This window comes from Pezoporus flaviventris, unplaced genomic scaffold (genome assembly GCF_033815535.1).
Source record: "Pezoporus flaviventris isolate CSIRO_AGI_PZ_B2104156 unplaced genomic scaffold, CSIRO_AGI_Pfla_v1 ptg000083l, whole genome shotgun sequence".
NCBI lineage: Eukaryota > Metazoa > Chordata > Aves > Psittaciformes > Psittacidae > Pezoporus > Pezoporus flaviventris.
This window is the reverse complement of record NW_026892631.1, coordinates 6,422,078-6,446,002: the sequence shown is the minus strand read 5'-3', so window position 1 is coordinate 6,446,002 and position 23,925 is coordinate 6,422,078. Positions and strand designations below refer to the sequence as shown.

Genomic DNA, 23,925 nt, shown 5'->3' with positions numbered 1-23,925 from the left:
TTATTTATTTCTTTAATACGTAGGGTGTCAGATTGCTACAGGAATACAAGCCTTACATGGAGTGCTTGTCTCATTCTAGATACAGTCTCTCATCTTAATAACTGAGTTTCAGCAGTTGTACTGACACGTGTCCTGATCTGAGAATCTTTATTGAATATGTGTGTTTCCTGTATTTTTGGGGGACACAGATTTCATTTCTCTCCCCCCCTTTATTTTCCATTTGACTTAAATAACATGCAAGTGAAAAAGGGATTATCAAAGGATGTTCTAAGCAAGAAATAAAAACACTAAAAACAATTAGAAGGATTATGGTAGTTTTAAAGGTAGAAAAATCTAAAATCAAGACTGTCATAATTAGGTGTATTTCTTACTTTTGAGTGCCAGAGAACTTTCATATGCCTGAACTTTAAGTGTCTGTTGTGCATCTTTGAATAGAAAATTACATTTTAGTCTAGTTTAGGGCTTTGTTCTTCGCTGTAGATGTTACAGCCTGCAAAATCTAGAAGGGTCTCTGTGTTTTTTGCCTGATATGATTGAAGAGGGGCACAACTGTTTTCTTCAGAAGCTACTTATTTTTCTGTTAATGCACAGAAAAGTGAAATTGTTCTATTCTTTTTGAGGAATAGAAGAATTCTGAGGCAACACCCAGTTAATTTTTAATTCTTTAGGTAGTTCCTTATTACATGTTTTCTGTTGAATTATTTCTAGTGCGAAGTGAATAGTGGTATGAAGCAGAGCTAGACTACCTTAAAATATTTGCAGCACTGCAGTAATGAAAGCAGAGATCTGCCTTTTAGATAGTGAGAACAAGCTGGATAATGATGTAAATGTTGCTTCATTCTGACTGGCACCTTTCTGCCCGAGTGATAAAGAACGGGACATACCACTTGTCTGTTGACACTAGTACAAACAACAGAAAGATACCTGCTCGTGAGAAATCCTGTGTGTGGGCTCTTCAATAAAATACAGAGTTTAGGGTAAATAGCTGGTCACATTTACATTGGTGAGTCTCAAGTTGGGAATGATTGAAAATTGCTATCAGGTAATTTATCTGCTATAATATTTTTACATTTCACATATTGGGGAAGGCTTCTTCTGGCTTGCATATTTAATGTGCAGTTTTAAATCAAACTACCTTGCTTGTGAATGAGTATTGTTGAATTTTTACTGATGTGAGACCGTTACCTTGTGCTCCCTCTTCTGGCTGTTGCATACCAATGTCAACGTTTCCTTCCTTTGAATTAAAGATAAAGAATAGAGCAAAGCCTGCTATTAATACAGGAAATCAAATTGCAGATCGTGGGAACTTGCAAAGAGACCACTTGGAAACCTTCTGTACATTCAAAAGTATAGTTCAATCTAATTTTGTAAGATTTTCCTTCTAAAGAATGAGGATATCAATTCAAAACTCCGAATCTTACATTTGAGGAGGATGGGGAGGTCAGTTGTAGGTCATGGGCAGATTCCTAAGTAGTTCTTTAAATTGCTTCAAATTAGTTTTGGAATGTATGTATTTAGCTTTTATTAAAGGGTGTAGAGTACCAAAATAAATTGAACTTAGTAACAGAATTACAGTGCCTCTAGGCTGGTATCCATGTTTAAATTGGTAATTCAGTTTGTGATAAAGAGTAGCCAAAACTAGCTCTGTACAAGAGGTTTTTCTCCTGGTACTAGATACTAAATTGGTGCAGGATTGTCTTAGACTAGTTTCTTCATTGTCTTCGAAACTTTGTTTTAAGGTTTTTCTGACAAGAAGACTATTTATGTGCCAGGAATACTGTTTTTTTCCTTTGTTGTTGTGGACAAAATCTGTAACTCTTAAGGATTTCTTTTCAGTGGCATAAACTGAGACTTAATAAATGTTGTCTTTACAGCGCCTGGAAAAGTAGCAGATAAAGTTATAATAGAAAACACTAGAGATTCCACCTTCGTTTTTATGGAGGGTTCTGAAGATGCCTATGTTGGATATATGACAATCAGGGTAAGAATCCCAAACTTCAGCAGAGCTCTCAATCATCTCATTTTCATGCCTGTGCAGTTAAATAAATGGTACATTGTTGTGTTGTCTTCCTTTTTCAGTTCAACCCTGATGACAAATCTGCTCAGCACCACAATGCACACCACTGCTTAGAGATCACCGTGAACTGCAGCCCAATTATAGATCACTGTATTATTCGAAGTACTTGTACGGGTTAGTGGGCTTTTTATTGTTTGTTATTAACACTGTGTTTCAAGTTCCCAGACTAACCAGGGCAGTAGCACACAAATCGATTGTGATCATTCTTGCAACAGTTCATTTTTTGATGCAGGTGTTTAATACAGGTCTGCAAGCAGTTTTTGTGTGGAAATGGTGTTATTACAGTGACTGCTTTGCATCTAAGACCTTTGTGATAATTTATACTTGGTCTTTTTTTTTATGAGTTCGGGCTCTGGGCAGTTAGTTTAAAATGTGAAAAGTGACAGTTCATATAAACTTACCTGGTTCTGACATAAATACAGTTGTAGCTGCCAGGAGAGAGCATTTGAAGGGGGCACACATGGGACTTTCACATTAGGTTCATTGTAATATGCGCTATTCGGTTTGATGGCATGAAACAATCATGAGCTGTAACTGCTAAGTTCACTTTCCTGTCAAGAGTGGAATGATTCAACATACTCAACATACGAGTTTCTATACAGGCAGAAGAAATGCAGTGTGGAAAGTTAGACTCATTTCACCATCTGAGATAATAAAGAATTTATACCGCCTGATTAGGAAAACATTGGCAGTCCAGATTCAGGAAAGAAAGGGTTAGAGACAGTGGAAGTAAGGGGCTGGGTGGCATTTCAGTCATTTGGCAGGAGGACATGGCAATTGACAGTCACTGCATGCACAACATGGCAAGTTTAATGGATTTGAACACAACCAGATGAAATGGATTTGAAGTGTGAGAAAGAAGAGGTACGGGAGAATTAAAGTACCGACTCTTTGCATGGAAATGGCAATATGAACTTTATATACCCAAGTTCAGCTAGTGAAATGGAGTGGATCAACATAGCAGGCTGTGTGTAAAGGTTAACATAGCTCAACATAGAGGGAAGACAACAAAGGAGATCATCACTGAGATAACAAACCCTACACTTCTCTGGTATGAACTTTGGAGGGGGGAATTCTGAAGGGAACTGTAAAAAGAATGGTGGAAAGACATCTCATCTGTGCCTTGCAGAGGGAGATATGCTCTTTCTTGGAGGTTTCAGGCTATCGACTACACTTTCGGTCAAGGCAGCTCTGTGCTTCGAATTGCCATCTGTTCTATTGGAGGCATAACAGCTAATATGCAAAAGTGCTAAAAAAAGAGGAACAAAGGACAGCTAGCTGCTCTCAGTATCTTGAGTTCTTTATTTAATTCTAAATACTGGGAAATTGAAGTATACAAGGAAATGCATACTATTGGTTCCTATGTATCAATACTGGAGACCCTGATAACAAATGAGAAGAATTAAACTCATTTCTTGGATCACATTCAGCTTCATTATAAAAGGAGTTTGAAGAGCTGCATGGCTTCATATTGAAACATGTGCTTATAGACAAGCTAGTAGGTCCTGATGTTTTTGTGAAAATTGTTTATCAAAATTAAGCTTTGATTAATTTTTTCATGCCCACTTCATTATGGAAGACTATTTCTGAGAATTTTGGATTTTTTGTCTCTTAAGTACTCTGGATTTCTGAATGTTTGCTGCATTGAATTATTGCTCTTCTTCTCCAAAATTAAAATTTCTGGTCCAGTTTGGAGGCTGTGTGTAGGCTGTACTATCATCACATATTGATTATTAATTTACATTGACTTTTTTAATCCTACCAAGCCTTGCTCTAACCTACTCAGGAAGTACTGGGTGCGTGTAAAAAGGGAAGAAGAATGGCAGCCTGCCAGAAAGGCTGTTTCCAATGCCATCTCTGAAGTATTGATCCATAAGCATTCACAATTTTCTAGCACATGCTTGATACCCTTCCTGTAGACCTGCAAATTGCATTAAAGCACATTTTTACACTGATATATGTAATACGGGAAGATTTGAGCTATGTAAGTACCAGTGCCTTGCCAGTCCAAAACATCTTTGAAATACTACTGAATAAAGTTTTAAATGCATAGTTTAAGTGGAAGATACTGAGTCTAGAGGTTCTGTTGCTTCTACTGGAGAAGAAATCTGTATTAGTCCTCACCTTGACAGATAAAAGTAGTAGTGGATGGCAGTGTGCCTTTTTTTTTTCCTAAGTATTGCTTAAGTGTGTGCAATCATTATATTCTAAGTAAACAAAATAAAGCTTAAACTAGTAATACATGTGCTTGGTATTCTAAAAGGACCAGTTTCACATGATCAGTAATAAAGACCAGTTGAAGTGAGTCAGAATACAGATTGCTTTCATTTAAATAAGCAAAATGTGAGGGAGGAGTGATGTCAGCACACCACACCAGGAAAGTGTGGGACACCACCAACACACATACACCCCCTGCTACGCACACTCCAACAAAGTACTCTTCCTACCCCCTCAGGAGAACTTGATAAACAAGACAAGATCTAACGTCTGTCTAGAAGAAACTGCTTCTGTCTTAACTTGGGAAACAAAGCGAGTGAGAGCAGGGATGCTAATCCATCAAAGAACAGAAGAATTTGAATGGCAAAGTATTGTGTAACTTTTGTTCCATATTTAATGAGAATAGGCAGGAATGATAAATGTGTTCATACCCTAGAGGGATAATGAAATATGTTCCACTCTTGACAGTAACCGTGGCTGAGGTTAAACAGCTGTAAAAAAAGACATTCTAAAATGATGCAGGAGTTTAGAAAGAACTGGCCAAGAAATCTTCTGGGCTCCTATTACGTATCAACAGTAACTTGAAACCCGGGTGAGATGGTGTATGTCCTAAGGTGGAGAACAGTGGCACGGGGGAGATTAAGAGGGATGAAGTATGGCAGGTAGTTCTGCTTACTGCTCCTGTGTAGGATAAAGAGGTAGTAAAATTTAGAACTGAAAAAAGCTCGTGTATTTACATCAAGTTATAATGGTTACATCACACAATCAGCAGTTTTGATGACTGACTTTGACTAAAAGAAGGTAGCAGTCCTGGTATGATTGCATACATCCTTGAAAAATACTTGACTGCGGTGTATTGTGCCTTAAGAGATTAGAGATTCACAGAATTACCAGATTAAATAGATGAAAAATACTTTCAGGGTAAATTTAAATGGCTTTTTTTGTGGCTGTTTCAAAGGTGGCTTCTTGACTTTAAGCCATTTATCAGTGGCTTCCAGAGAAGAAATAAAATGCATATTGATGAGGCTTGTAGACAATGAAGACTTATGGCTGAGGGTATCTAAATAACCAGGAGTATGTGTTGCTGCCTTTTTGGAAGGTATCCTCTCAAACAATATTCACGTTACTGTGAATAAGTGTGAAGGCTGTTATATGCAGAACTTGATTTTATTCCTAGTTTTGAAGGATAAATCTCTCCTGCAAAGCTGGAGAATCTTGGGAAAAGCTTAAAGAGTTGTGGGTAAAGATCTAAATATGAGCCCTCCTGTAGTTAATTGGCTAAAAGAAGTGATGTGAATCTTAGTTGCACCAGTGGGAATACTGAGCAGAAGTAGAGAGACCGAATTACGCCTCTGCTTAGTCCTGCTTCAGAGTAAAGTGCTCTTCCCTTGTGTCCATAGCAACATGTGGAAAATTTAGAAACAGTTCCATGAAAAGTCCTTAAAGCAGAAAAATGCGTTTGTCATGAAAAACATACTGACTGCAATTTGTGACTTGCATCAAGGAGAAGGCTGAAGGACTAAATTGCTTGCACTAAATACGTACATGCATTGGGCATGGCGTACACGAGTATAAAGAGAACCAGGAGCCGGGTACTAAAGCTAGAGGAATTCAGATAAGCAATTAAAAAGGACATTAACAGGATAGCAACCCTGTCACCAGCTATTAAGCTTTATGGTGGTTTCTCAGTTGTTGGAAATGCTCAAATCAAAATTAAATGTGTTTCTAAAAGATACACACTGAAGTTCCTGTTACTAGAATTGAAGTAGGAATTAATTCAGGGAATCATTATAGATTGTATTATTCATAAGGTCAGACTTGACAATCAAAATAATTTCTTTAGGATTAAAAAAAAACCCTCTGTAAATGAGTCTATGAATTATTAAAGCACAGTCTTTGTGGTTCTGTGCTAGAAGGTAATATGAAAACTGACTAATAGAGCATGTACTGGCTTGCTTATGTAGTAATGTTTAATTGTGGATAAGGTGTGTGTTAAGTAGGCCAGATAAACCAGGATGAGCTCTGACCTTTCTGAAATCACCATGAATCCACAATTTGTTTTTAGCGGCTGTAGAATTTCATGTTTTCTTATTTGATGGAGTTCAGGGAATTGAGCTGACCTGATGAAGCCTTAAGCAGTTCGAGTCCTTGATGCCTACAAAGGGTTTATTTTCTGGGTGATGGTATGGTAGCTAAAATGATCCAAGGAGCTTTGTAATTCAGCTGGCAAGAGACCTGTTGGTTTCTGATGCGTATGTAGTTTTATACTCGCGATTGTGTTGTTTGTATCCTGCTCATCTTTAGATAGACAGTGTGTCTTTGTATGCTACAGAAATACTATTTGTTTGGGCTCTTGGAATTACGGGGTTAGGAAAATTTGAAGGGAAGTAAAGTAAGGGAGTAAATACAGGATTTTACTGTGTTTCTGTTGTCCTTTGATGTGAACAGTCAGTATAGAGTCAGCCTAACATAGAGAAATAAGTGAGTGACAACTGTCATAAGCATGAATCAATATATAAACTGTTGTCCATTCTGGCAGTCATATACAGGTGCCCCTTGCAGAGGGATTTTAAACCAGTTCCTACCTCGGTTTCTGCCTCTGCAAGATGATGACATGTGTTTTCTGCCTGTGGTTTGCAGTGCTTTGGCGCTGTGCATGCCGAGTCCTTTTGAAATACCAGTTCACACTAACTTTTCTTGCAAAAGCACTGCCAGACTATTTATAAATACACTCTGCTTTGAAGCTATGGTAACTGTGCTGTTTTCTTCCAGTTGGCTCTGCAGTATGTGTTAGTGGCCAAGGAGCTTGTCCTACTATTAAACACTGTAACATCAGCGACTGTGAAAATGTTGGACTTTACATTACAGACCATGCGCAGGTATTTTTCAGTATCAGTTTCTTTACTCTGATAAAATGGTTTGCTACCGGCCTTGATTCCTGTTTTAATTTCCATCTTTATTTCCTAGGGAATATATGAGGACAATGAGATCTCCAATAACGCATTAGCAGGGATTTGGGTTAAAAACCATGGAAATCCCATTATCAGACGGAATCACATTCACCATGGACGTGATGTTGGCGTTTTCACTTTTGACCATGGCATGGTAACGTACCTGTTTTCCTTTGAAGAAAGAAATATAGATGCTGCATAGCTGATTTTCCCTGTCATTGAAGAAAGGTTCAAAAAAGATGCTTTTACATGTGACAGGTATTTTAAAATATGCCTACTGTTCTCTTACCCTTCAGTGGATAACTCCACTTTAAAGACATTATTAGCTGAAAGAGGTTTAAGAAAGGGTTTTGCAGCTGATTGGCAGCCTGTTACATCAAATTATGTTACAGTGACAAAATACCTCTTGAAATAGGATGTAAATGGTGGGCTTACATTTACACTATCACTGCATTCCTTTTTCTTTGAAACAGAATGAAAAATAAGGTGCTAGATTTAAAAATGAACTAAAATGCTCTGTGGAGTCTTAGTCTTATTTTCACATTAAATCTCAAACAGGGTATGTCCAGCTTCTTTGGGAAGAAGACTTGTCTAGCATGGAGTTATACTGGAATTTTAACATGGAATTTCCTTGCAGAATTCAGGCCTTCTTCCATAAAAAATGTTTTGGGTTTTGTTTTTTTTTTTCCTGTGGGATGAAGGCGATAAGTTCTGTGTAGCAGTAAAGTAGCAAGTAATGACTTTGCATAGCCCTTGAAATAAATTTTGCCACTGAAATTATTGTTATTATTATTATTATTCCCTGAAATTGGTCAAGGCCAGGTTGGACAGGGCTCGAAGGACAGGGTTGTTACCTGGTCTAGTGGAAGATGTCCCTGCCTGTGGCAGCAGATTGGAACTGTATGATCTTTAAGGTCCCTTCCAACCCAAACCATTCTATGATTCTGTGCTTTTATTTGCTGATATATTTTAGGGTAATATTGTGCATGTCATCTAACAGTGCCAAATCATTGTTTTTCCTGCTTGAATGACAAAGTCCCAGCTCCCTCCACCCAGCTGGCAAAAATTAGTGGTTTTCTTCTAGTCACTGTTAATATGACAGATCTTTAAGGATGCTTTCCATAGAGTACAACAGCTCTTGGTTCTCAGGTCTAAGAAATCATGAAAGGAAGGTGAGAGACTGACATGTCTGAGTCAAGACCTGCTGGTCAAAATAAAGGCAAGAAGGAGATGTACGGGCAGTGGAAGCAAGGACCAGTATCCTGGGAAGAGTACAGGGACTCTGCCCAGTTGACCTCAGGGATGGACTCAGGAAGTCCAAGGCACAGATGGAGCTGAGCTTGGCAAGGGATGCAGAGAATAAGATTGGCTTCTACAGGTATGTCTGCCAGTAAAGGAAGGTCAAAGAAAGCGTATCCCCTCAATAAGCAGAACTGTCAAACTGGTAACAACAGACAAGGAAGGAGAAGGCTGAGGTACTCAACTATTTACCTCAGTCTTCACTGGCATCCTCTCTTCCCGCACCTCTCAAGTGGATGGACTGGGGAGCAAAGTCCCTCCCACTGTAAAAGAAAACAAGGTTTGTGATCATCTGAGGAACTGGAACATACGTAAGTCTATGGGACCTGATGAGATGCATCCCAGAGTCCTGGGAGAATATGCTGGTGTAGTTGCCAAGCCACTCTCCATGATATTTGAGAAGCCCTTGCAGTCGGGTGAATTCCCTGTGACTGGGAAAGGGGAAACATTGCACCCATTTTTAAAAAGGCTAAAAGGAGGAGCCTGGGAACTGCCAGCCTGCCAGCCTCACCTCTGTGCCTGGGAAGATGATGGAACAGATCCTCCTAGAAGTTACACTGAGGCATATGGAGGATAGAAGAGTGATTCAAGACAGCCAGCATGGCTTCACTAAGGGCAGGTCCTGCCTGACCAACCTAGTGGCCTCCTATGGTGGAGTGACTACATCAGTGGACAAGGGAAGAGCTACACATCATCCACAACATTGTCTACCATAAGACATCCTCATCTCCACTCTGGTGGGAGGGTTGTTTGGTGGATGAGGAATTGGTTGGATAGTTGCATCCAGAGGGCACAGGTTAATGGCTTGACATCTAGATGGAGATTAGTGACAAGTGGTATCCTTCAGGGGTCTGCATTGGAGCAAGTACTGTTTAATATCTTCACCAATGACATGGTGGAATCGAGTGCACCCTCGGCAAGCTTGAGATGACACCAAGCCGAGTGGTGCAGTTGATGCACCTAAGGGATGGGATGCTATCCAGAGGGAGCTGGACAAGGTTGAGAAGCGGGCCCATGTGAATTTTAACAAGGCCAAGAGAAAGGTCCTGTACCTGGGTCGGAACAACCCCTGGTATCAGTACAGGCTGGGGGATGGAGGGCTTGAGAGAAGCCCTGACGAGACGGATTTGGGGTTACTAGCGGATGAAGGGCTCGACATGACCCAGCAGTGTGTGCTTTCAGTCCAGAAACGTATGCCAGGCCACATCAAAAGAAGTGTGGCCAGCAGGAGGTGATTCTGCCCTCCAGGTCTCATGACAACTCACCTGCAGTGCTGCATCCAGCTCTCGAGTCCTCAGGATAGGAAAGAAATGCACCTGTTGGAGCAGATCCAGAGGAGTCTGCAAAGTTAGAGGGCTGGAACACCTCTCCTGTGAGGAAAGGCTGAGAAAGCTGGGCTTTTTCAGCCTGGAGAAGGTCCAGGGAAACCTTATTACAGCCTTTTAATACTTAAAATAGGCTTATAAAAAGATGGGGACAAACCACAGCAAGGGTCTTTTGTGCTAGGACAAGGGAGGATGTCTTTAAACTAAAAGAGGGGAAATTGAGACTGTATATAAGGGAGAATTTTTTTATGATGAGAGTGGTGAAACATTGGAAGAGGTTTCCCAGAGAGGTGGTGCCCCACCTCTGGAAACATTCAGGGTCAAGTTGCATGGGGCTCTGGGCAATCTGATCTAGTTGAAGATGTCCCTGCTCATTGTAGGGGGGAGGGTTGAACTGATACCGCAGAATTTGATTATCTTGCCAAAGTTGTTGGATACTGCAGGACATGGATTGCCTATGACTTTGGTGATAGGGAATAACAAACTGTATTGTTAGTTGCTTTGGAGGTTTTACTTCTAAAGGTGCTGTAGGTAAATAGGAACCTCTTTGGTGCTGTGCTGCTGCTGTAATGAAAAACTCAGTGTAACAGACTTGATATCAGAACACTGCTAAGAATGAGGTCAACCAAACCATTGCATGTTTCATGTACTCTGGGAGCATATTCCCCTCCCTGCATTTTGGTCCTAGCCTTACTTCCTGACACTTCTAGTCTAGCTATGGCTAAATACATGCTAGGCCTGTTCTTTGGCAAGACCACTATACTTAGACCTATGCTAATGTTATATCCACAGATGTTCTTCGTGAGTAAATGTCTTCTATCATCTAAGTAGTTTTGCTGGTAGATTGTACTTATTCCCTGAGAAAGATAAGTAATACTTGTAAAAATGCAAGCATTAGCCAATAATGGCTTAGACTAGCTGAGAAAGATGAGTCCCAAGTCACACTTCTGCAGGCGTAGCTTGGGTGTAGACTGGACTTCTGTTCTCTCATTTCAGTTTTCTCACTTTTTATCATCTGACCTTTGGAATCACTGTTCCTTATGTATCCCTCATGTATTCCATCTTGCTGTCACCACCCCTTACCCCCCCCCCCCCCCCCCCCAAACCAGCTTGTTCAGAGATCTAACTACAGCAAACATTAATTTCAAACTTAGTCATCCGATGTTTGCTCCGAGGAAACTGTAGCTCACCATTTTGAAGTAATGTTATTCCTAAATAAAATGTTTATTAATTCAGGTACTAAATTGCTTTAGCTTCCCTACTGAACTTCTACATCAGGGTTTTCTACAGTGTGTTATGTGTTGGGGGACTGTTGATTAAGTCTCAGATGCCTGTTGAATAGAATAATAATTTCTCGTAATAAGGCATTCCTTTGGGGAAATAAATTTCCATAATTTTGATGAATGATTAATGCAATTATAGCTAATACATAACATAGCAAAGCTTTCTGGGAAGAGGAAGAAGAGAAGCAGCTGGTTTTTAAAGATCAACATTTTTAGCCCTGACTGGGTGATTTTAGGTGCACTAAATTGTGGATCTTTTTTTTCCCTTTGGTGTCTTCCTTCCCTTGTAAGTACTTGTTCTATTGCTTTAGTTCTAACCCAGACCTGGTTGGGTTCCTGATGAGTGTTGGCAGGCTAGAAAGAGAAAATCCACTGTGGATAAAATCTAGTGAGGCTTTTGTCCCTACTACTGTAGATGTTGTTTGGCTATTTTGCAAAGAGCAGTGTCAACATAAGATGTTGTGTCTTTGTTTTACATTATCTCATTGTCTGGACGCTGCCACTGCCTCATTTAAGCTATATTGTACAAGCCCTCCTATGTAGATCCCTGCACCCCTCCAAGGCTTATACAGGCTCAAAACATTGATGAAGTTATTTAAGCTACAGACAACTGGTAAAGGAGCGTGCTTCAATAACTCCTGGAGGGAAGATGTCTGTATGCTTGAGGGTTAATTGGAAAGTCTGGCTAGGAGCTGCTTCTTGGTGTAAGCACTGAAGTATAAATATTAAATATGTGAGTATTGAAATATTAAAAAATTAAAAAGCCAGACTGAATTCACTTGATTAATTTTAGATACGAGTGTATTTGAACCGTTTTCTTACCAGTGGAATGCCTGTTCCAATGCTGTGATCAGTGTGATAGCACAAGCAAAATGAAATAGAAATAAATGTTTCCTTTTTGTTTAAAGGAAACACTAACACATTAAAGAGAACATGTGAGTAATATGTCTCAGCTGCAAAAATTAATGAAACCTTTCTTAGTCATAAAGTCCTTTGAAAGATTCCCCCCTCCCCTTCCATCTCAAAATCTTCTTTTGGCAGTGTCCTCTGTTCTGCATCACACTAGTGATGAAGTTGATGAGATGGCATCATTGGCAGTATTTACACCCTCTTTGAGTGACATGGTATCCTTCAGATACAAATGCTACATATCTAAACAAAATCATGAATTTTCTGTGTTCACTTCTCTCACTTCCCTTCTGTTATTTTTGAGGGTGGCTTTTTTTCCCCCGTTGCTTGTGACTGTGAAGTGGGATAAGTACATTCCAGTGCCAAATTCCTGGCCTACACGTTCTTTTCCCGTGGGTTTCTGTGCTGGAGTGCTGCCTTTGAAAGGTTCAGGAGTGCTTTGTTTTTCAGTTTCATGCTCTCAGACTATTCTTTGTGTTTGGATACTTGTAGAAACTTCACCTCTTATTTCTAAACTGGCAATCTTCTGACGTTTGCCTTCATGCTTGTGCCAAACATTTAGCAAGCAGGCATCAACACTGCATTGGCAGCCCTCAGTGCCCTGCACTGACCTCTCGTGCCAGTTGCCTAAGACAAGTTAGAAGCATTTGTCATAAATTGTATTTAGTAGTTGTATGCAAGCAGCAGAGGAGTTCCAGTTTATCGTAAGAGTAAGCGTAGTTTTACAGTTTAAAGCTGAGAGGCATTACACTTGTTCAGCCTGGAGAAGAGAAGGCTCCAGGGAGACCTTAGAGCAGCTTCCAGTGCCTAAAGGGGCCAACAAGAAATCTGGAGAGGGACTTTTTACAAAAACATGTAGTGACAGGACAAGGGGGAATGGCTTTAAGCTGCCAGAGAGAAGATTGAGGTGAAACATTAGGCAGAAATTCTTCCTTATGAGGGTGCTGAGCTGCTGTCACAGAGATCCCAGAGAAGCTGTGGCTCCCCCATCCCTGGCAGTGTTCAAGGCCAGGTTGGATGGGGCTTGGAGCAACCTGGTCTAGTGGAAGGTGTCCTTGCCCATGGCAGGGGGTTGGGACTGGATGAGCTTTAAGGTCCCTTCCAACCCAAACCATTCCGGGATTCTATGAATTACACCTGCAGATAGTGTTCAGACATGGTCTCAACAACTGCAGAATTACAGTGGTTTTAACTGAATCGGCTCAAGGTCAGCAGTTCAGCTTAAGCTGACCCTGCATGAGGTGGACTAGGCTTTTTAATGCAGTTTCTCCTTATTAATATTGAATGTTATAGCATTTTACCTCTCAGAAAGCCTTGACTTTCTGACCCGGCATTCAGTCTTATTGGGAAATCTGAGATATAGATTTATATTTTTTAGTTCTGCTAAACTTTTGAGGAGCATTTCCTTCACAGAAGCTTACAGCAAGTTCTGTTTCTACTCAATCAGCAGTCCTACTTTTTTAGGAAGGTGGAAAGCAATAACTTTGAAGGCTCCGTTTTCTGTTTTCTGATGAAATTAAACTTGTACTGTGCTGTCAGGTGATGTTACGGTATTCTGGGCCTTAGTGGCAGAGTACAGTTCATGTACAGATACTTCTGTTCCTCTCTGAAGTTGAGTATTATGTAGATACACTGGGACAGAAGCAAAGGAGCCTTCTTTCTCTTCTACTTCATTTCCAAGCAAGTTTAAAGGTTACACAGTGTATGTACTGTTTTCAAGAGTTAAAAGGATTTCTTGCATGTCTTCTTACTGTTAAATAACAGTGCTTGCTGAAGCTTGCAGAGATGTTGCTGACCACATGATAAAATCTCTGCTGGTTTGCAACCTGACATGGAATCTGAAACGGCTGTGGTGAAGCACATCTGAAATACCTCTTCTTCATCATGTTGCTGTAGTCGCAACATACTTGGCACTCAAGGGGAAGATGATATGTGAAGTAATTAAAAAGATACTAAACCAAGTATAGTAATACTTTAATTGAAATGATATATTCCATTAAGAGGATTAAGCTCTATACCGAATAGTCGTATTACTTAAGTTTCTCTGAAGGCTTCATTTTAAGTGAAAATGAGGACAAGGAAGCGGTTCCTTTTGGGATAAGAAGTCCCAAAGGCTGCCTGTTGACAGGAAGGTGTGTTTCTGAGATCTCCTTTAGATTCCCCTGTCTCTCTGAAAACATCTTGACTCACTCTGAAGAAATCTAATCCTAAATCCTTGAAGAAAATACTTCCTGGATATTTACAGAAAGTAGATTGTTTCCTTTCCATTTTGTTTTATTTGTCTCCCGGAGGGGCCTGGGGAGCGAAGCTGTGCACACTGATAGTATGTTTTTTTGAGCATGTTTAATCAATGCACTGTCTTCCCTGGCTGCAGTCCTCAAAGCAGGAAGAAGTGCCTGCTGCCTTGATTTCCTCATTGAACTTTATGTATGTATATCTGCTTGTTTGTAATCCAGATACGTTTGATGAAATCCCTTAGCAATACTGCCCCACAGCACATAAGTAAGAGTGCTTTCTCCTTAAGCTGGCAGTAACTTGAGTAATTCCTGGGTGGTAGGTAGCAGAAACTCCAGGACTGAGGTGCTTTTGGTTGTAGGTCATGTGAGTACAAACGCTGGAATCCAGCTACACTGAGCAGTAGGAGGAGTTGTGCTTTTCTTGTAGTTTGTAAGTAAAACAAACCTCACAATTAGCAAGACTAAGTAACCAACTGAAGTGGCTACAGGAGAAACAGTATTCAGGCAAGATGCCTATGAGGTTGTAAAAGACCAATGGAAGTTGGGCCCCTTTCCTTTTCAGTCAGATGTTTTACCTATACACATTACCAGTTCAGTAAACATCTAATCTTTTGCATCATGAGGACTGATAATGCTAAAACTGTGGCTGGAATCATACAGGTAGTTTATACTATAGATATCTATCTCTCTCTGCTCTACAAAGCCATCTAGGAGAAAAGGAAAAAGTAAGATTGATTCATGTTGGTTTTCAGCTGTATGTTCTTGGATGTAAGGAACAGTGTAGTTTTGTTGGTTGTCAGCAGCAGAGTAGTGCTCTGAATGTCACATGTGCTGCTTTTGGTCTTGCTCTCCGCAGCTGCCTGCTGGAGATGGTCTGGGTTAGAGCTTTCCAGAACTTGCATCCAAGCCATCCACAAATTAAAACACATTGCTTAGTGATTGTCCACCATCTCCAATAAGAGATGCTTCTTCTTTTTCAGTTGTTCCGTTTCTCTTCTTTCAGTTGGGAAAAATGGGCATATGATCCCATTAAAATTCACCTCAAAGAATAGGTTGAATTTTAGTATCAAAGTGTTCCAAAACGGTGTCAGAAAAATGGTCTGCCATTTGCCAGATGAATTTTCAGATGGACCAGTTCTTGATGCTGCTACGCGAGTGCTTGTTGGCATGGCAGAAGGAGCATGGCCAGGATGGCTTTGTGGGACATCTTCTTGTCTTTTTTCTTCATAGCTATAGGATTTTTGTAAAGCCTTTGTTCAAATACAGTGTTGGTGTAGGCCTGCTATTACTGCTGCAGTGTCTAAATGGAAGTGTGCACCCTTTTGAAAAGGGTGAGCTGGGGGGAAACTTTACCAGTTGGTTGTTCAGACCAGTCCAGCCCTGGAAAAACTACTCCCACATCCACATGTATTTATTCTGACCAGTTATTTCAAATAAATTTAGAAGACTTTTTTTACTAAATCAATCATATTCTTACCAAATATATATGGTTCTGAGTTTGAAAATAAGTAGGTAGTCTTCCCATAGCAGTGTCCTTTTCATATAAAGCCTGTGGGCTTTATGGGCTTTGATAGGAGTCTGATCCTTAGGAGCTGCTAAGGAAACCTGACATTCAGTCCTCTTTGAGGTGGCATATCCAGAGTTGCCATTTTTTTCTTGGTATTCCATAGATAGTAATAAATAGCAATGCAAACACAGTGTCTTTGAAACACTTACCTTTTTTTAGAGGGGGAAAAAGTAACTAGCTATGTAAGTATTTACGTATTGTCAGTTTTGGCACTGTCTTCTTTTAAATGAGGATTGTATTTAGAGGGGAGGGAGGGTAAGGAATAGCCTTAATTTTAACAAGGACTTTTAAAGGAAACTGCATTTTTGTGTGTGTGTGTTTTAAGGGTTATTTTGAAAGCTGCAACATACACAGAAACAGGATAGCAGGTTTTGAAGTGAAAGCGTATGCCAACCCTACAGTAGTTCGGTGTGAAATACATCACGGCCAGACTGGAGGAATCTATGTTCATGAAAAAGGAAGAGGACAATTCATTGAGAACAAAATCTATGCAAACAACTTTGCAGGTGTTTGGATTACCTCAAACAGTGACCCAACAATAAGGTAATTTTTTTTCCTCATTGATGTTTTGTTACTTGGAAGAAGAGATTAGATGGGGATGGGAAAAGAGCAATTTTATGTCATTTATTTGTTATTTCATTTATTATTGGGTTCAGACTTTAAAAGAGAAGACTTAGGTTATATATAAGGAAGAAGTTCTTTACCTGAGATTGGTGTGGCCCTGGCAAAGGTTGCCCAAAGAAGCTGTGGCTGCCCCATCGCTGGCAGTGTTCAAGGCCACACTGGATGGGGCTTGGAGCAGCCTGGTCCAGTGTGAGGTGTCCCTGCCTGTGGCAGGCGGTTGGAACTGGATGAGCTTAAGGTCCTTTCCAACCCAGACCACCCTATAATTTGATTTATAATGAAGTGAAAGTACTTTTGTATATGTATGAAAGTAAAATTGCTGTCTTGTGTTTGGTTGAACTGCATTTTTAATTTGCATGTATACTTGGAAGTATGTAGTTCTCAAAGCAACAGACCATAAATTTTCTTTTTTAAATCTGACTGTTGTACAGTCCTAGGCACTACATACCTGTGTACACTGTATTATAATAATTTCATAATGTGGATACTTCTGTTTCTTAGGGGCAATGCAATTTTTAATGGGAATCAAGGTGGTGTTTATATCTTTGGTGATGGAAGAGGCCTTATTGAAGGAAATGACATTTATGGTAAGATGATTTGCTTATTGCCTCTTGAATTCTGAGCCAAACCAGTGCATAAGTTGTCTGAAATAACATCTTTTTGTTAACAGGTAATGCATTAGCAGGAATACAGATTCGAACAAACAGCTGTCCCATAGTTCGACACAACAAGATTCATGATGGTCAGCATGGTGGAATTTATGTAGTGAGTATTACCTACAAGCAGGCATACAACTTTGTTTCCTCTTCGTATCAAGGTTGGGAAAGGGTGCTCTGTAAATGTTTGATTGTATTTACAATGACTAAAGTTCTTACGTTATAAACTAGGTTAATTCTAATAGACTGAAGGTGGTGCTGACATTTAAAAGGATGTCACTAAATTATTACAGAGTAAAATGTGTAAAATTGGATGATGACAGAATTTCACCATTCCTTGGTTAAAAGCTTTTTAAAGGCTTAGTGTTCATAGCAGATTGTCATTATTTAAGAAAATAGACATCTGTTTAGCTCTTTTGGAGTTTAATGTGCTTATCGCTATCCTCAGAAAATACTTGGGGTTTGCCTTCAGGATGCTATACATTGCAACTGCTGTATGGTCCTGTATTGTAAAAAGGAGGAATCAAGTGCAGTTCCCAACATGTGCAAGGGCTCTGCTAACTGAACTGAAAGAGCTGTCAGGTTCTCCTAAGCAATATCAGACTTTGAGAGAGAATTTGCCCATCTTTCTACCAAAAGTTACCTGTGATTCAGCTGATGATTCAAGTGTGCAGCTTCATCTGTTCGTTCTGTAAATCTAACCAGAACAGATTACCCTGACCCTGCTTTACTTTTAAGCACAGCACATGGTAAAGATACCTTGAGAGACATGTCAATTTTTTGTTGGCCTGGTGGATAGGGCTGGCTGTAGGTTTATGTGCTGGGTGCCATAGCTTTCATCAGATATGGCACTGGGGTGGTGCTTTTTCTACCAGCAGCTTGCAGAGGTTTGCAAAGATTACTGCAGACCCTTGAGATCATTGAATCACTGAATGGGTTGGGTTGGAACGGACATTAAAGCTCTCATCCAGTTCCAACCCCTGCCACAGGCAGGGACACCTTCCACTAGACCAGGTTGCTCCAAGCCCCGTCCAACCTGGCCTTGAACACTGCCAGGGATGGGGCAGCCACAGCTTCTCTGGGCACCCTGTGTCAGGGCCTCAGCACCCTCACAGGGAAGAATTTCTTCCTAATGTCTCATCTCAATCTCCCCTCTGCCAGGTTAAAGCCATTCCCCCTGGTCCTGTCCCTGCAGGCCCTTGTCAAAAGCCCCTCTCCAGATTTCATGTAGGCCCCTGTTAGGTACTGGAAGAATGTTACAGGGTCTCCCTGGAGCCTTTTCTTTGCCAGGCTGAGCAAGGCCAAGATACAATGATTTACATGCAGAGTGGTCTTTGTTTCATGGCAAACATTCAGCATCATGACATGCTGTTACTAAAAAATAATACTCAAAAAAGAATTACTTTTCTATGGTAAAGAATACATACTGGGGAGGGATGGGTACAGCCAGGAAAACAGTATTGGCTGTTGGCAGATTATCTCAACTCTGAAACTGTCTTGTGTTCAGCATGAAAAAGGACAAGGTGTAATTGAGGAAAACGAAGTTTACAGCAATACTTTGGCTGGAGTCTGGGTGACAACAGGGAGCACTCCAGTCTTGAGGAGAAACAGAATACACAGTGGGAAACAAGTGAGTGTTGCTCTGTGGCTACAAAGGGACCACTGAGGATAAAGTTCTTTTGTGTTTTCATACTTCATACTTTGGGATTAATAATTTAATTCTCGATGTACTAGGTTGGAGTTTATTTTTATGACAATGGACACGGCGTTTTAGAAGACAATGACATCTATAACCACATGTACTCAGGGGTCCAGATAAGGTAAAGTGTATTCTGGTTTGACATCAAAACAGATGTGGCTTGTTTTGTGCTCTTCTGTGCCTTTTTAACTGTCCTTGCACTCCTGTTTCTAAAAATAACTGTTTTGGAAATCCAGTATGTCTGAATACCTTCTGCTTCAGCTTAAAAAACCGTTCTGCCGTTATAATAGCTAGGATGTTGAATAGAATGTGTGGCCCTTGAAATCTGTAAAGCTAAAATATAATTGCTTGCTTGGAAATAACTCTATTTTAGTAAGATTTTTAAGCAGCAGGATCTATGGGGCACTTCTTTAGAGGTGTTCTAAACACTGGGAAACAGTAACCTGTTTTACATGACTTTTTGCTCTCTAGAACTGGAAGCAACCCCAAAATCAGACGCAACAAGATCTGGGGTGGTCAGAATGGTGGTATTCTTGTCTATAATTCTGGTAGGTTTGTTTTTCACGTTTATCCAGAACTGTTCATGTTTTGCAATATTACCTTTTCCCATTTATTATCCTTTTTGATTTTATTTTTTTTCCACCCTTCCTTCAATTTTAGGGCTTGGATTTATAGAAGACAATGAGATTTTTGATAATGCAATGGCTGGTGTATGGATTAAAACAGACAGTAATCCTACACTAAGAAGAAATAAAATCCATGATGGAAGAGATGGAGGCATCTGTATATTTAATGGGGGAAGAGGTAGTTTTTTCCCTTACTGTGGCATATACTGAATATTCTGGATAAGAGTTACAGATTAAGCAGTGTCCTTTTGAAAGTGCTCTTTAGAAACCTATCTCTCACCTTCTGAAGTAATGAAGTAGTTACAATGAACATAATATGGGTGCTTTTTAGACTTAATTACCACTAATACTGAAATCTGTGGGAGACAGAGGTAATTAATCTCATCCAAGATGACTGTTGGATTGCTGCTTAGGGCAGTCCTTTTATGTCATCTGCTTTTGCTTTGCTATTTGACTGAAAGACAGTATTTAATTCAAGCCATATAGCCAAAATACTGCATCTGAACAGTTCAGGTTCAGCCAGTATCAAAGGTTTACTGGGGGGGGGTGGTGGTGGTGATGGTGTAAAAGTAAAAACACATCTCCCAGGAGGTATATTTGTAAACTTAGAAGTGGTCCTCCTCTGAAATCCCCTGCTGACTGTTGTGTGTCCCAATACCAGATTCTGATGTTTTGTAGGCAATCACTTGCTGTAAATGAGCTTTAGTTTCAAGTTAAGCACTTTAAGGTAAACCTGTCCTGCAGTAACAAAACTGCAAGTTAAGCCTTGCTTTGGCAGGCTGCTCCTTCTAGAAGACAAGAACAGAAAGGTGTTAGAAAAATGGAAGAAACCTTTGAGAAGTGTAAAGACTTAGTTTTTCCCCAAAAGTAAACCAGGGTTTTCTGTAATGGTGCATATGATCCCAAATTCTATCTGTATGCTGAAAAAATACATGGTTATGCACTGAGGATCACTTTAAACTTGTCTTGCTAGCTTCACTGCCGGTGGGTATTCCCCAAATGAAAGGTATTAGCAGGGTGATGATACACGAGATGTTTTGCAAGTACTTCACAGGATGGTGACTGGTAAGGAAATGTTAACAAGCTCCAGTGTGGTGTTTGGTCTGTCACAGGTCTCCTGGAAGAGAACGATATCTTCAGGAATGCTCAAGCTGGTGTTCTTATCAGCACCAACAGCCACCCTGTACTAAGGAAAAACCGAATATTTGATGGATTTGCTGCAGGTTTGTGTTGTTCAGATCAAGTCTTGAAGTGTTAGAGCTTAAGAGCAAGCTCCTCACAAAGCTAACACAGAGATTGTCTACCCCACAGTACTGAGGGATTTTATCAGAGATTGGGGATATCCTTCTGTGTATTCTAGAAATCATTTCAGAACTGTAGCCAGAATATCTTTACAGCAGCCTCTGGAATTCCTGGATGTTGAGGAACAGCACATGTTCTGCTTCTCATTTGTCTGGGAAATACTTTTTTCATTATTTTCCTTTAGAAGTAATTGAGGAAGCTATCTAGAGCATATTAGTAGCTGATCTGCTGGATGTCAGTTTGAATATTTTATCAGTGCTTTAAAAGGTTGGAAACAGCAAATAGATGTTTTAAAGAGATCTGAATTTTACATCTCGAGTTCAACTTTCTCACTCCACAAAGTTGAAAAATGAATAAAATGAGCATTCCTTACTCCAAAAGAGATGAGGAATGTTTGGTAGCGATTTTTGTGCAGTTTGCTGTTTAATGGTTGCAGTTCCATCCGTTTTCCATTCCAACTAAATTTGCATTCTTGAGTTTTCTCCCATCTTTCTTTCAGAAGAAGGAAGTTTTCTGAGAAGAGCCTCTAAAGGTGGTGTTTCAGTGTGGTGGGGGGGAAGGATAGGTTGCTGTCAAGAGCAGTCCTGGACAAATGACTTGGAAGACACAGGTTACAGATAAAAGCTGAGATTTAAAGAAATGAATTTTAGCTTACCCATCTTTAGAACTTTCTTTTTTCAAAGATACTCTAAGAAGGGTAAGGTATGTGCACAAGAACTTTCAGATCTACATGAAGATGACAGCTTTAAGCATCCAAAAATCATATCCCTCTTGAAAATACACAGTCACAATGCTGTTTTATTATCACATAAAGTAATAATGTATTGTTACGGCCAGCTGTAATGGATGTAGTGGAAGTATATGAACCTCAGCTTTATAGCAAATGACAGTGTAATTTCCAGCTGTGTAAGTTTCCTTTTTCCCCCTGAGTTTATGAGGGTTAAAAAAACCCCAGCCAAGTACAGATCATGGTAAGAGGTACAAATGCACAATCACGAAGGGTTTAACTTTCCCCCTTTCTTCTTTTCTCTTCCCCTGACCCAACAAAGGTATTGAAATAACAAATCACGCAACTGCAACGTTAGAAGGCAATCAGATTTTCAACAACCGCTTTGGAGGTTTATTTCTTGCATCTGGTGTCAATGTCACAATGAAAGGTGAGCCTGAGCCCTCGCTGGTTGGGTTTGTTCGCTTTGCAGGTTTTAATTTGCTACTGGGTTTGGGGTTTACCATGCCATTCTTTTTACCATTTCTGGCTCAGGTCTGGTAGTTGACACCAAGAGTTTCAGCTGAAGGTGATGAGCAATAACTTCAGTTACTGGGTCTAAAAATCTAAGATAGCTTTAGACAAAAGCAAGTTAAGGTTCATATATCAGAGCTCTGTTATTAGCTCTCTGTTTCTGAGCTGGGTACTGTACTTTGGGCCACCTCAAATTTCAATTAGCAGAATGGCAATTCCTTTGTCATATATCTGAATGCAAGTGTCCAGCAAAGAAGCATGTCTCACTTGGCTTTTAGGACCTAAAAACATGAATACTCACAATCTCAAATCCCTTTTTTCAGAAAACAGGAACAGATTGCATGCATAAAACTCCCATGTATAGTGGGGAAGTGTGCATGAGACAAGATCCTCTTGGAGGAGATTGGAATGATGGTTTCAATGACAGGCAGCTCCAGGAGGTTATTCTAGAAGAAAAAGGTTTGGTTTGCAGTGTTTTTACCCACTTGGCTGTACTTTATCTCCTTTAGACCACATAAACATGAGCTCTGGCTCCCTGCTTCACAGCCCCTGGGCTTGCCAACTGCATCACTCAGCACTGTGATGCCACTGGAGCAGACAAAACTAGTTTGAGAGGCACTTTGGGACATGGCAGAAGATCTAGTAGAATAACAGGATTATGAAATTCACTGTGCCTTGGACACGTCTTTTAAAAGCTGGAGTGGTCAGACCAAATTCCCACATTTCCTGCGTTCTAAGGGATGTGTTGAAAGTCCTTAGGGTCATCAAGAGGCTTTCAAATGTTCAGATTTCAGACTTCTCAAAAGAAGACTTCATCCTGAGAGGAAGGCTTCTTTCTAAGCATTAATTCACGGATCAGTTCACAGAGAGTATTTAAAGGAAGGCTGATCAGGTATTTTATGCAATGCGTGCAAAAAGGAAGAGTCTGTCTGGTCAAGGAGTGCACTGCAGTCTTTGGGCATCTGTCTTCTAACCTGGCATGGAAGATTTGATATGCTTCAGTGCCAAAACTAAACCAGAGTTATCTATCCAGGTATGATTGACTTTGTTTCCCCCCCAACAGATAACAAAATAATGAACAATCAAGATGCCATAGAAAAAGCTGTCAGTAGAGGCCAGTGTTTATATAAGATATCCAGTTACACCAGCTACCCGATGCATGACTTCTACAGGTAACGGGTTTTTTTTTCCATTGCCTACAGCCAGGTTTTCAAATAAACGCAATTTCTCTTATACTAAGACCCCTAAAACAGTTGCCATGTGTCTGGTAGCACATAGATGCATGCTCTTCCTCAGCTGCAACAGATGAGGATTAAGCAAGTTCTCACTGTCATAGAATTCTAGGATGGCTTGAGTCAGAAGAGACCTTAAAGCTCATCTAGTCTCAACCCCCTTCCACAGGCAGGGACTCCTTCCACTAGAGCAGCTTGCTCCAAGCCCCTGTGTCCAGCCTGGCCTTGAACACTGCCAGGGATGGGGCACCCACAGCTTCTCTGGGCACCCTGTGCCAGCGCCTCAGCACCCTCACAGGGAAGAATTTCTACCTGATGTCTCATCTAAATCAGTTTAAAGCCATTCCCCCTTGTCCTGTCCATACGTGCCCTTGTCAGAAGTCCCTCTCCAGGTTTCTTTAGGCCCAAGCAGTCCTTCCCTGTCTGTCTTTCTCTCAGCCCTGTTCTGCCCCTAGATGCTCCCCCAGCACTTCACTCAAGCACACCCCTTTTTGACCTGTGCTTAAATGTGATGTTTCCCTTCAGATGTCACACCTGTAACACCACGGACCGCAATGCCATATGCGTGAACTGCATTAAGAAGTGCCATCAAGGACATGACGTAGAATTCATTAGACACGATAGGTATGTTCTGGGCACGTCCTCTGAGCTGTTTGGACAGTGCAAGTACCGGAGGAATTA

General features: G+C 40.5%; 1 protein-coding gene across 3 annotated transcripts in view; it reads left to right on the top strand.

Annotated features, from left to right (window-relative positions):
- FBXO11 (F-box protein 11) overlaps positions 1 to 23,925 on the top strand; it is a 76,637-nt gene that overhangs the window by 51,342 nt on the left and 1,370 nt on the right. For all 3 annotated transcript variants that reach the window (XM_061475367.1, XM_061475366.1, XM_061475368.1), the window contains exons 8-22: positions 1,875 to 1,981; positions 2,080 to 2,191; positions 7,067 to 7,173; positions 7,262 to 7,399; positions 16,191 to 16,408; positions 16,991 to 17,076; positions 17,160 to 17,254; positions 18,653 to 18,775; positions 18,880 to 18,965; positions 19,316 to 19,392; positions 19,505 to 19,648; positions 20,583 to 20,693; positions 21,822 to 21,929; positions 23,076 to 23,184; positions 23,770 to 23,868. In XM_061475367.1, the coding sequence (XP_061331351.1) occupies positions 1,875 to 1,981; positions 2,080 to 2,191; positions 7,067 to 7,173; positions 7,262 to 7,399; positions 16,191 to 16,408; positions 16,991 to 17,076; positions 17,160 to 17,254; positions 18,653 to 18,775; positions 18,880 to 18,965; positions 19,316 to 19,392; positions 19,505 to 19,648; positions 20,583 to 20,693; positions 21,822 to 21,929; positions 23,076 to 23,184; positions 23,770 to 23,868 (1,720 nt within the window). The remainder of the gene's footprint in view (positions 1 to 1,874; positions 1,982 to 2,079; positions 2,192 to 7,066; positions 7,174 to 7,261; positions 7,400 to 16,190; positions 16,409 to 16,990; positions 17,077 to 17,159; positions 17,255 to 18,652; positions 18,776 to 18,879; positions 18,966 to 19,315; positions 19,393 to 19,504; positions 19,649 to 20,582; positions 20,694 to 21,821; positions 21,930 to 23,075; positions 23,185 to 23,769; positions 23,869 to 23,925) is intronic.